This window comes from Urtica dioica, chromosome 10 (assembly GCF_054948205.1).
Source record: "Urtica dioica subsp. dioica isolate 48M chromosome 10, U.dioica_male_clone48M_v1_H2, whole genome shotgun sequence".
NCBI lineage: Eukaryota > Viridiplantae > Streptophyta > Magnoliopsida > Rosales > Urticaceae > Urtica > Urtica dioica.
This window is the reverse complement of record NC_142765.1, coordinates 18,730,842-18,743,924: the sequence shown is the minus strand read 5'-3', so window position 1 is coordinate 18,743,924 and position 13,083 is coordinate 18,730,842. Positions and strand designations below refer to the sequence as shown.

Here is a 13,083-nt window from a genome sequence, read left to right as displayed (position 1 = left end):
CCCGTAATGAACTTTTTGGCTTCATCCAGCCACTGACTTAGAGCCATTGTTGTGGAGATAATATAGAACTCTAGCCACGTCAACTCCAACGTCAATCCACTGAATAAGATTCCAACTCTGATGTCCCGTATGGCCTGAAGAATGCAGCCAGTCATCGAGATTCCCATTTTCCATTCCCATTGACACCATTGCCTTGTATGTCAAGGTTTGAGCATATGGTAAAAAGCCTCAGAAGATTCTTATGCCTAGGGACTCGTCACATTCGGATACAAAGCTTCTTAGCGCACACGATATTTATCGAGGTTCATGGATTTCACGGTAACCGATGTGCTGTCATTTGATTTGAGACTCCCCTTGTACACTGACCTGATCCTACCAACACCATCCAAATTTTGTGTCGACAAACAAGTCAGTCGCTTTGAGAAGAACTCCATGTAAGAATCTGTCTTGGTATCGGACTCCCTACCGGAAGATAGTAACACAAGAAGCAATTTTGCAATCACTCCTACAAAAGAAGCAAAAGGCAATCACAACCGACTTTGCTCCTGGAGATCAGGAACGGATCTAGAAATATAAATGAGGAGGCTAATATGCAAATAGGATGAGCTAATTTATAAATTTTTAAAGTAACACAAAATAGAAAAAGTTAAGAAATAGCAAGAAAATGTAGGAAAATATTTGAGGGGAGCTATAACCCCCCACTTGGACCTACAGTAGCTCCACCCCTAATGTTGTATTTTTTTTCTGTGCCCTTTGGAGGGACATTCTCGCAATTTTAGCTCAGGCAAAAACACCACAAAGCTTTAGGTTTCCGTGATCGAGAATTTGCCAACATTTTTGATATTCTCGAGTACAGGCAAGGATGGAACTCTATTTGGGGATGTTGTTACGTGTTTTATTGGCTTATGTTTTACTGCAAGCTTGTTCGCCAAATATGTCTTGCATCATGCTCCAGGATATATTGAGACATCTTGGCCGATGTGTGCATAACTGTATTTTTGGCAAGTTTTCTGTTTTGCCAGAATGATTCGCGGAAGACTTTCTACATTTATTTTCTCCACGTGAATGAGTAAAGAAACCCTAATTCAACTTCCACAGATGTTGACTACTATAAAAAGAAAATGTTTTTCTCTTAGTAGTCTTGCGCATTCATTCACATAATTAGGGTTCTTAGACGTGCACGATCAGCGGACTGAGAAACTATTTGTGTGTGGTGTGTGGTGTAACTCTTTAGATGCTATTCCAGATTTACTGAGCGTTAGAGTGCTGTGTGGGTTTTATGATTTTGTCATTGAGTATTCACAGCGTTGACATCAAAGATTACCAAACACTTGAGAGAGTGCCTGAGATGGAAGTGAGTGGATCTCAGATTCAAGGGGAGCATGAGTAATAATTCACAGGTAGTAATTGGGAAAGGGCCTTGAGACGGAAATCATTCATATAAGACCATTATATACTATTGACTACTTTTCATATAGTAAATTTTCTTTTCATTGGACAAATTGCCCTTCAGAGTAGGTGACGTTGCACCGAACTGGATTACCATTCTTTGTGTCATTTACTTTTACGCATTGTTTTATATTTTTCATTTATTGCATCGGAACAGATTGGCACATATACTGACTCTACATTATATGCGACATCATGTCTCTGACTAAACAGAATTTCAAGGGAGTACAAGCGTCCCCCTCAATTATTGATTATTTTATTTTTTTATTTTATATGAGAAAATTTCAAATTAATCCCCCAAGATTTTGTTTTCCAAAAGTTCACCAGAGTTTTCAAAATTTCACATGTTTTAAATGGAAATTTTGTTATTAAATAATACAGAACCAATAAACAAATTTAACCGGAGTGTCGCTGGAATTTCATAGGAAGAACTAGTTGGGGGAAAGCTTAAAGGATCTGGAGTTTCTTTGTTAAAATAAAAATACATGGAACATTCAGATTTAGTTACTTATTTAAGTAACAGATATCTAAATTGAACAGTTTCCAATATGACTTCACCAATCATGTTATAAGCTTCTTACAAAATGGAAGAAAATATGGAATGCTTTTTTATTACAAGCAAACATTGACAAAACATAAATAAGATACAAAAACAGAGAAAAATGCAAAATCATCAACCAATACCGAATCTTTTGAGTAAGCGAAGATAAGAAAATAAACTTAGAAATAACAATAAGTATGAACTCCATGTAATCGTCCCTCTGAAAAGTACACCATTTATGAATGTCAAGAGTCTTTTTCAAATTTATTATTCACTTTATTTTTATTTTTTTTTAGAAATTTGATGTTTTGTTGTTTAATTACTATCTGGTAAAAAAAAATGAGTAAACGTACCTTCAGATCCTCATGCGTTGTAGACACGATTCCGTGTTGTTCTGCATGCTAGTAAGTCATGTATTTTGTGCAACTCAGAAACAACATCGCTGATGTTCCTCCGCTCTTCAGGGCGTTTGGAGGAACACGCGACTCCTATTTCGAATACCGAAATCACAGAAGACTTGAACACTATCTCATCCCGATCATGCTCTTCCTCAAAGATCACAGGGTCTAAAATCGCGGCGATACGATCAGGAATTTCTGCGGAAGCAAAGCTGTTCAAGTCGAAGTCATCATTGAAAATAATGTCAGTGGGTTTCTTCCCAGTAAACATTTCCAACAAAAGTACTCCGAAGCTGTAAATATCACCCCATTTCGACACCTCACTTCCCGTGGCGTACTCTGTGATGCATGGAATGGCAGTTAAATAAGGATTTCACATCTTAATAAGGTTTATAAGATCGCGAGTTACATAAGAATCCCACATTGTTGAAAACAAATAAAATTATATTTACAATGTTTTTGAATTGAGTTTATAAGATCGCGAGTTGCTCATCAAATGGCCTCTAAGTAGTACATAGATGTGAAAAAGGCTAATTTTTTTTAACTTGAAACTGCCATTTTAGTAGTATTAAATTAAAAATAAGAAAACGAAACATTATTATTTTTTTTATCAATTTTCAATAGCGAAAATACTACAATCTCTTCTATAGCAAATGATGAGTTCAGTTCAGATTTAAGTTATTTACTATTGGATCCACAAAAAACAACCATTAAACTATTTTTCTTCTTCTTACGTTAGCATTGCTATTGATTTTATGATGGTATCTCATTTATACTGAACAAATAGAAAAAATTAAATAGTTAATAAAACAAACTTTGTTAACGGCAGTTTGATAAAAGAATTACCTGGTGGGATATAGCCGACGGTTCCTCTAATGACCCCGACAGAGCTGCTTTGGTTAGAAATACTATATCTCAGAAACTTTGCCAATCCGAAATCACCCAGATGAGCAACCATATCTCCGTCTAACAGAACGTTGCTCGGCTTTATGTCGCAGTGTACGATTGATTCGAAGCAATGGTTATGCAAATAGTCTATAGCAGTTGCCACGTCAATGGCGATTTTGATCCTCTGAATCATACTCAAACGCTGACTCGCACGTCCTGAATAGAGCCACTCTTCGAGATTCCCGTTCTCCATAAACTCGTAGATTAAAGCCTTGAAATCGTTCCCTTGAAAATCCACGCTCGAACACACCGTCAGAAGCTTGACGAGATTAATGTGCTTGATACTCCCCAAAGATTCGCACTCAGCCACGAAACTTTTTAAAGCTCGCGAAACGTGAAGGTTCAAGACTTTTACAGCGACAAGTTTGTTTTCTTTTTTACTCAAGATTCCCTTGTAGACAGAGCCAAAACTGCCTACTCCGACCAAATTTGAGGAAGAGAAACTATCAGTTGCTTGGATGAGATCTCCATAGGAGACCCGTGGTAGTGAAGTTCTAGCTAATGGCTCCGATGGGGGCTTCGTTCTTTTCCCTTTGAGAAACAAAAGCAATACAATGGCCAATACAACAATCAATCCCACCACCACACAACATACAATAATGACAATCAAAATTTTCTTTGGAGATTGTTTATGGCTTTTGTGAAAGGTACTTGAGACACATTTATGCAATTTCAGTTGGGGCAAGCCTCCACAAAGCTTCATGTTTCCATCGACTGAGAATTTACTCGTGTTTTTGAAGACCCCTTGTACTGGTACCGGACCTTCGAGCTTATTGTATGACATATTTAAATACTCCAAGCCTTGAAAGTCGGTAAAATAAATTGGAATTGGACCAGACAGGCTGTTACGGGAAAGGTCTACTACTCGAGCTCCTTTCAAGTTTTGTAGATCTTTTGGAATTGAGCCTTGTAAGTGGTTCCCTTGCAAGTAAAGGTTCTCCATGCTTAAACAACTACCAAGACTTTTTGGAATTTCACCTGAGAGCTTATTTTTGGAAATGTCGAAGTGTCCAAGACGTACCAATCTTCCGATCTCAGAGGGAATCGAACCGGTCAATTGGTTATCCGATAGATCTAGCGTTATGCTCAACGATGATAAGCTTGCAAGTTGTGATGGTACCAAACCTGTTAGATTATTTTTCTGGAGCCTTAAATCTAGCAAATTTTTACACGCTATGAGGCTTTTCGGGATACTTCCTTGTAAGCTATTCTCAAACAGATATAACATGCTTAACCATGTCAAGTTTCTCATAGAAGCTGGAATATTTCCTGAGAGTTTATTGCCCCACATCGAGAAAATATTTACCATTCGCAGTTTCCCTATTGTGCTTGGTATATGACCTGTCAAATGATTATATTCCAATCCTAACACTTCCAAATGTACGAGATTTCCTATCCCCTCCGGAATATTCCCAGTAATCTGATTTCCTCCCAACTCCAAGAACGAAACTCTCGTTGCGTTACCAATAGTTTCGGGGATCGTTCCTCCAAAATTGTTTCCGCTGAAATCCAGGCCTTCTAAGCGAGTGTTGTTGATGGTATTGCATAAAAATTCCAAGTCTTGTGCCTCAGCGTATCCGAAGTTATTGGAGCCTAATAACAACGATAGGAGATTTGGGGAACCATTGAAGCTAGGAACTTTGCCAAAGAAATCGTTGCGTGCAATTTCGAAGTAGATAAGACTTGAGGCATTGGATATTGAGGCAGGAATAGTTCCAGAAAAGTTATTGCGGACGAGAGAAATATGTTGAAGGTTTGGAAGAGTGTTTCCCAAGTCAGGAGGAAGAGTTCCTTTAAGTGTGTTATTTCGGACACCGAAATACTCGAGTGTTGAGATATTGTAGAGCGAAAGAGGAATGTTACCTGTTACATTTCCAAAAAATATCAACGAGCAAGGAGCTTGGTTAAATTATTATGTGTATATATAAACCTTAAACAACTTGGGGATGAACTAAAATACACATATAAAATCGATAAATTTGAAACACGATCTAAAATGTACGTGGATTTAATTTATGAATGTTCATTTTAATATAATTTTGAAACTTCCACTGTTAGTATATCCCCAGACAAAACATATATTAGTTTAAGTAATTTGAACATTGTACTTTGTACTGGTAGACAGTATTTTTTTTAAAGCATAACAACAACAAAAAAACCTTTAGAAGCGACAAAAGTCGCTTCTAAATGACTTTTAGAAACGACTTTAAAAGCGATTTTAGAAGCTTCTAAAGGTCAGTCGTTTTTAAAGTTGCTTCTAATTGCCGGAAAAAATTTAGAAGCGACTTGTCGCTTCTAATCTCAACAGTATGACTTTTTCAAGGCAAAATGTTTTATTTCCGTGGAATAGTTTAGAAACGACTTGTCGTTTATAATTGCCAAATGTTCGCTTCTAAAAGTTATTTTTGTAGTAGTGATGGTCTATTAGATATATAACCATATTTACAAATACATTGCCATCTGGTCAACATTTAGTAAGGTTTTGGTAAATAGCCATGACCCTTATTTATACACGTAAATTGACTGAAATACCTTATCCCACTTTCCACCTAGGTCATTATACATTAGTTATGGATAATCTAGCAACGTAGCCAATTTCAAACATGATTTTAAGTATATAGTCAATGTTTGGTAAATTTTGTAATCTAGCCATTTACATAAATAAACGGTTAGAAAATATCGAAAATATCCTTATGTAATATAAATCATAGAAACCAACTACTAGCCACACTACTACAAAATTGGGATCCTACAACGCTTAAAAACAGTTGTAGAATTATTCTACAACGCTTATTAAGCATTGTAGAATCCAGCATTTGTAGAAGCTTCTAAAACGCTTAGATATCCGTTGTAGAAGCTTGGCTTCTACAATGCTTACACATCCGTTGTAGAAGCTTCTACTACGATAGAGTTCCATTGTCCAATTATAAAAAATTTCAGAATTTCTCTCCATGGCGATGTATATTTCTCGCCGCGGCAAGATATTCTACAACGGAGAAGATATCCATTGTAGAAATGCCTCGCCGCGGCCGCGGCGAGAAATATCTAGGTTCTACCCCAATTCTCGTCGCGGCGATGTGTATTTTGTGGTCGTCTTCTAGTTTTTCTTTTACCGCTACCGCTAGAACTAGTAGTAATGGATGACATGAAATCTAAGAGCCACAATTTCAACTAAATATCAAATGCAAACTCAATTCCAAAAAAAATATCAAACAAATATATGTTTCAACCTAAATTATATCAATCCATACTCTCAATTCCAAACAAACACTTATTTTCAACCTAAATTATACATAATTATCAACCAAAAACTAAACCGGAGTGTAGATGTGGAGCATGGAGGCGTGGAAGAAAGAGAGAATCGGAGTTGTCGCCGGAGATGCCTAGGTTTGTGTGAGTTTGACGTGGTGGTGGAGTTTTTGGGTTTGTGGTTGTGACTTTTGTTGGTTTGAGGTTTGGGTTTTGTGGGGACGGAGAAGAATAGTGAGGGCAGAGAGAGAGTAAGGGAGAGAAGAAGAGAGCGAGGGCGGAGAGAGAGAGAAGTAAGGGCGGAGAGAGAAAGAGAAGTGAAGGCAGAGAGAGGGTGAGGGCGGGGAGAGAGAGAGAGAGAGAGAGAGAGAGAGGGTGGAGAAGAAGAATGAAGAACAATGAAGAATGAAGAAGAAGAAGAATAATGAAGAATGAAAAAGAAAAATTGACTAAGTCTGAAATTCGGGCCAGCCTTTTGAAAAAATTTAAATTTTTAGGTTTTAAACGCTTCTACAACACTTAGAATAAGCGTTGTAGAACTCTCGCCGCAGCGAAGACTTTTCTCGCCGTGGCGAGGCTACTAAAATTTAAGCACAGAATTTTCTCGCCGCGGCGAGAGATAGCCTTCGCCGCAGCATGAAAATCTTCTCCAAAAAAGGCTTTCTGGAATTTTTCTCACCACAGCGAGAATCCTTCTTCGCCGCGGCGAGAACCTTCTACAACGGATATCTATCCGTTGTAGAAGGTTCTCGCCGCGGCGAAGAAGGATTCTCGCCGCGGCGAGGTCCATTAAATTTCACTAATCCTACAACGCTTAGATTATCCGTTGTAGAAAGTTCTCGCCGCGGCGAGGCTTCTATAACGGATAGTCTAAGCGTCGTGGGAGATCCGAAATATGGTAAAATTTTACAACACTTATAGTAAGTATTGTAGAAACACCAAGCTTCTACAACACTTATAGTAAGCGTTGTAGAAACACTAAGCTTCTTCAATGCTTAGCCATAAGCGTTGTAGGAACACCAAGCTTCTACAACGCTTAGCCATAAGCGTTGTAGGAACACCAAGTTTCTACAACGCTTAGCCATAAGCGTTGTAGAAACACTCAATTTCTACAACGCTTATTTTAAATGTTGTAGAATCTCCAGTTTCTACAACACTTAGCCGTAAGCGTTGTAGAATATGGGTTGTAGAATCCAACATTTGTAGTAGTGCCAATGTTTCAGCCAGCCAAAACTTATCGCGTGTAAAATAAACGAAAATTAAATGAAGTTAACCCAAGAAAAGTTTATATTGCAACTAATTGGACTTAAAAAAAAAATACTATGGAATAAAGGGGGATCAAGTTAATGTGTATTAAAGCTGTATTATTTGGTTGTGATCAAAACGAAAATTTAAAAGACAATTCATTATTAAAATTAATACAAAAATATAATAAGTAACCGTGCAAAAATAACTACCCCACTTCATCTTTCTTCTTAGTTAACGAAAGTTTCTCTTCTAACGTCTAATATCGCGTGTAGAATAAACGGAAATTAACTTAAATTAATCCAAAAAAAACTTGATATCGCAACTAATTGGACTACAAAAAAGGAAAGAAAATATTATGAAATAAGTCAAGTTAACGTGTATTAAAACTGCATTATTGGGCTGCGATCAAAACGTTGGCTATATGTTTATGATCAGCCGATTTTAATAAAGATTAATGTGGTAATTTGTTATATGACTAATAAAGTCACGTCATCATTTGTGGCTACATTTGAAACTTAAATGAAACGTTGCCTAGATTGCAATACCACCGTTTCAAGTGACGTAGTCCATGTAATTTTTCATTAATTATTAATTAAAGTGGCTATTAATTCAAGCAGTTATAAATTACTATTTTCAGTTATTGATTTTTTTTCTTGCATGTTAATAACTATTTACGTCCATCTAATACTGGTTATTTACCAAATGTTAGCTATTTACGAAAACTTATTAAATATTGGCTATTTAGCAAACCTCTAAGTTTATGCTGGCTAGTTAACTAATTATTTTTTTTTTTTATGTTTTTTAAGTACAAGTGTCTAGTTGTTAAGACTAAAATATCATGACTGATTCCGTGCTATTAGATTTGATTTATGTCTGTTAGCAGTCAATCAATGGCTAAGATTAGTTCACTCAAATGTATTTAAGTCCCGAGTCAAGAGTGTAAACGTTGGTTGGAATATCAATTACAAAATTTGTCATTTTCCCGGTCACAAACTCTCTCATTCTCTCTTATGTTTGTTCACAGCTATTTATGATATTGGAGTTATTAAAAAACGCGTATCCAATCTAATCGTTAGAGTTCGACGTCTAAGATAGACGAATGCAAAAGCGACCATCTCAAGGCAACATGTCAAGAATCTCACATTGAAAAGAGATGATATTCTTATACATGTCATGAGTTGCTCTCTCATTGCCCATTGATTTTTTTTTAGATGAAACCTTGGTGGATTGCTCTTTTTCTTTTGTAGATTTATTTAAATTAATTTTCTCCTGAATGACTTAATAATTGAGAGTGTTCAATAATTAAAGATACTAGAAATGTAGTTCGCCTGATTCCTATATGTAAAAATCTAGCATATGTAGCCTTTTTTATTTATTTATTTCTATAGCTGCTTTTTATAGAAATTGCTTTTTATTTATTTCTTAATAGAGTAAAATTGCTTGTTCATGTGTAAAACTCATCACCGGTATATTTTTTAAAAAAGTTTTTGATTCATTGTTTTCTGTTATTAAAACCTGAATATAGTTTATTTGTGATACTTTTTAAATGAAATTATTATTTTATGATAATTAATAAGGTAACATATTAAGCAAACGCCAGATTCCGTGTAAAAACAAAAAATAAAAGGGAACCATTCTCCACAATCTGTCTAGAAGAGGTCTGAAAAAAACAAAAACTGAAAACTGTAACCCGAATCGGAGCACCATTTTGTCAGACCGTGGGTCTAGTTTAAAACGGTTTTTAACTTATCTGGTCCAATCTATTTTTTAGACCAGTAATTGGTCCGCTCCAGTTTCAAAAATTGAAACCACAGTTTAGACCCAACATATCCTATTTTTTTTTTTAAGTTAGTTAAGTTTTTCAATAATAATTCTAACCTGTTGATTTGTACATGTTAATTTACAAATAAATTGTTAATATTTAAATAATTATATTTGTGTAACTATTCTCTTATTAATTAAAAAAAAAAAAACTAAAACATATTGATAAACGGTTTAAATCGGATCTACCCGGTCTTAAACGGTTTGTTCGATTTATTTTATTGCAAGGTCCTGTACGATTTCAATTTTTATAAACCGTATAAATGGTTATGTATGGACTGTGCACACCCACACACAAACATTTGTAAATTTACCAATATAAGAACTAAAAGAGACATAAAATCGATCTAGAGTAAAAACAGACGTTAGAAAGATAAAAATGAGATGTATTGAAGGTTGACAATTACTTTTTTTTTTTTTCTATACAGACAGATGTTTATATTTTTGGAATTTTGGCTGTATAGTGTATATTTTTATAAATTACAAGTAGTAATCTGTATATTATGAAATTTCTCTTTTTAATTTGGGCTAAATGAAGTGAAAAGGGAATCAAATGCTGAGTAAAGTGCTGTCAGCCTGTCACCAGTATTAATTAAGCTAAAAAAATAAATATGGCCATGATAGTTTATACTTCATATTGGAAGCACTTGAACAAAAAAAAAAAAAATGCAAGTGTACCTTCTAAAAAGTTATTCCCAACACCAAATCTCTTCAGGTTTTTCAAACCGCCGATGCTTGCATGAATGGTTCCGCTCAAAGCGTTGTCAGAGAGATAAAAGTAGATGAGGCGAGAGAGATTCCCGAGGGACGACGGGATTTCTCCCACAAGCTCGCTGGTTTGAAAGCTCAGATACAGAAGGTCAGACAACGAGCCGATCTCAGTTGGAATCGTTCCGATCGATGAGATTGTTATCAGACATTCTGATACTTCGCAGGCTCGAGCATCCCGATATGTTTGCAGGAATTTCGCCGCCGAAGCCGTTCTTGTCAAAGTCCAGCGCTTGAAGCCTGAAGAGCCGACCGATCTCTGGTGGGATTTCTCCGCCAAAGCTGTTGTTTGAGATGTTCAACACTCTGAGGAAGCTCAGATTCCCGATGCTCGGGGACAGCTGGCCCTTGAGTCCCCAGCCCGAGACACCCAGCGCAGTGACTCGGTCACGGTGGCGGCGACCACACGTGACCCCGGGCCACGAGCAGAAGTGTGTGGACTCGTTCCACTCTCGAAGCAGACCCTTCGGACCGTCCTCGTCCACTTTAGCCTTGAATTCCAGCAGCGAGAGTTTGTCCGAAGACGCACCCGAAACCACCGTACAATACAGCATCAAGAGGCTCAAAGCGAGGGTCGACCAAAGATACATATTGGAAACTTTTCAAAGCGATAGACAGGTAGTAGCGGATCTCTTGGTTGAGAATTATAAGTAACTATACAGTTGATTTTTTCACTTGTCGTGCCACATGTTAGTAGATATGGTCTTTGTTGACTTACCATATGATCTTATTTATTGCCCTAATTCATGATTAAAAATTAGGGTCTATTAGGAAAAAAATAGTTAATTTAAACGTTTGACATTATTAAATAACTAAGGTTTGATAAATTTTAAATAAATGGTCTATTTCAGATGAAAATCTAGTTACTTTCATATATCATAAGGATATTATGACTAAATAATTTACTTTTACATATATTTGGCCAAAAATAATCTGCACTAAGTATAGTTTAAAATTTTGACAAATACTAGCAAAAATTTGTTTTTGGTGGTTACTGACGACGGAAATACGATTTTGTTCACATTTCTATAGGCCATCAACATTTCCATTGAAAAGCTTTCTATATGACATTTTTATTTTATATACAAAATATTCGTTGGAATTTCTGTAGTCCGCGACCATCGACAAATCTTCCGCTACCAGACTTTTAAACATTTCATATTAAAGGTAAAACAAGAATAAAAATATATTTAGCTGTAAAATTACATGCTGAAAATATCTCATTACACATGTGAGATATTTAATTAATTTACGTTGATAGAATGACTGTATCTTAAAATTAATACTTAAAATAAACTTTTGTATATATAAAATTAATTTAGACACCAAAAAGATATTCTGTTTTAAATGATATGCCAGATATTTAATGTCAACCTCCACGGGTAAACTGGACCAAAAAAGAAGTTAAAGACTTAATAGTCCTGTCGCGTGAACGTATTGGAGACGAGTTGACAAAGTTGACTCAGCTCGCTAATTGTTAGGAATAGTCGAGTGTTAACAGGTGTAGAAATTTCTTCCTAGAGAGTTTCTGTAAACTAGGAAGTATGATTAAACTGAACAGTAAAATGAAAGGACAGGGACGAGTGAACCGTAAATACAGAGGAGGAGATATAATGAAAATAAAGTTTTTTTCTTTTCTAAAATATTATGACATAAATAGCCCACATAATCACAAATATCGTCGTTAAATGGATGATTATAACTATAAATTGCCAAATATGTTATACATTACTCAATTTTTAGAATTTCAACAAAAATGGCCAAAATCTAGATTTGAATGGTTCTTGTAGTTACGTTAATTGGTTATTCAAGATGTCATGGAACATGTTCTAACACGCCAGTTGACACGGACTGATTTCGAGAGCTTCACTATATTAAACATTGTCCAGATTTTGTGCAAGTTTCTGGTTTCGTCAAAAATTTATTCATGATTCTTTCTACACGGAATATCTTCAACCGTTGCGGCTTCAAAAATTCTAAGAAAGACATGTGGCTCATCGACCTCAATAAAAGCAATTAATAGTTCGAATCTTAGAGGTCTTTTTATGCATTATGAGAGTCAAAATATATGAGTGTTATATCAATCTGGGCAACCGAAGGAAGTGCCATTCTGGTACCGTTAAATTGCCTTTCGTGGCTTTACAGAAGTGGCTCTGTTTCCTTAACGACGTTGCTATTTAATTATGGTATTTAATTATGAGCTGTTAAGTCTGTCTATTTCATTTTCACTTAGTTCTTTTATTAATTTCTATTTTTGGTTTCCAGAGCAGAACGATGGGTTCTTTTATTAATATCAGACTTACTTGCATTGTGCATTGGCTCTATCGAAGATACAGGGAATTGGAGGTACCATTCCACCGATGTTAAGTCATGGACTAGTTCCTTCTACCCTTTTTCTATGTGTTGGTGTTCTATATAACCAACATAAGCACTTGCGTTAGACATAATTATGCCTTTTGGAGGTTAACGAAAGTAGTAATACCGTTAGGCTTAACAAAAATTAGCATTTCTGTTAATTTAATAAAAAATATCAATTTTAAATGGTAAATCAAATGGACTCAAATGTAAAACTTTTAAAAGAAATGGCTAATATGTAAATTGAATTGCATTTTTATTAATCACTTAAAAAAATTAATAATCAAACTTTACAACAAGATTATG

General features: G+C 35.6%; 1 protein-coding gene across 1 annotated transcript; it reads right to left on the bottom strand.

Moving 5' to 3' along the window:
• Positions 1–278: 278 nt before the first annotated feature.
• LOC149383734 (uncharacterized) lies at positions 279–11,012 on the bottom strand. The gene is made up of 7 exons (XM_089627900.1): positions 10,625–11,012; positions 10,333–10,581; positions 3,235–5,199; positions 2,492–2,727; positions 2,344–2,391; positions 1,325–1,343; positions 279–505 (listed from the first exon to the last, which is right to left on the bottom strand). The coding sequence occupies exons 1-7, from the start codon at positions 11,010–11,012 to the stop codon at positions 279–281; spliced, it is 3,132 nt and encodes a 1,043-aa protein (XP_089484026.1).
• Between the last annotated feature and the right edge of the window lie 2,071 nt (positions 11,013–13,083).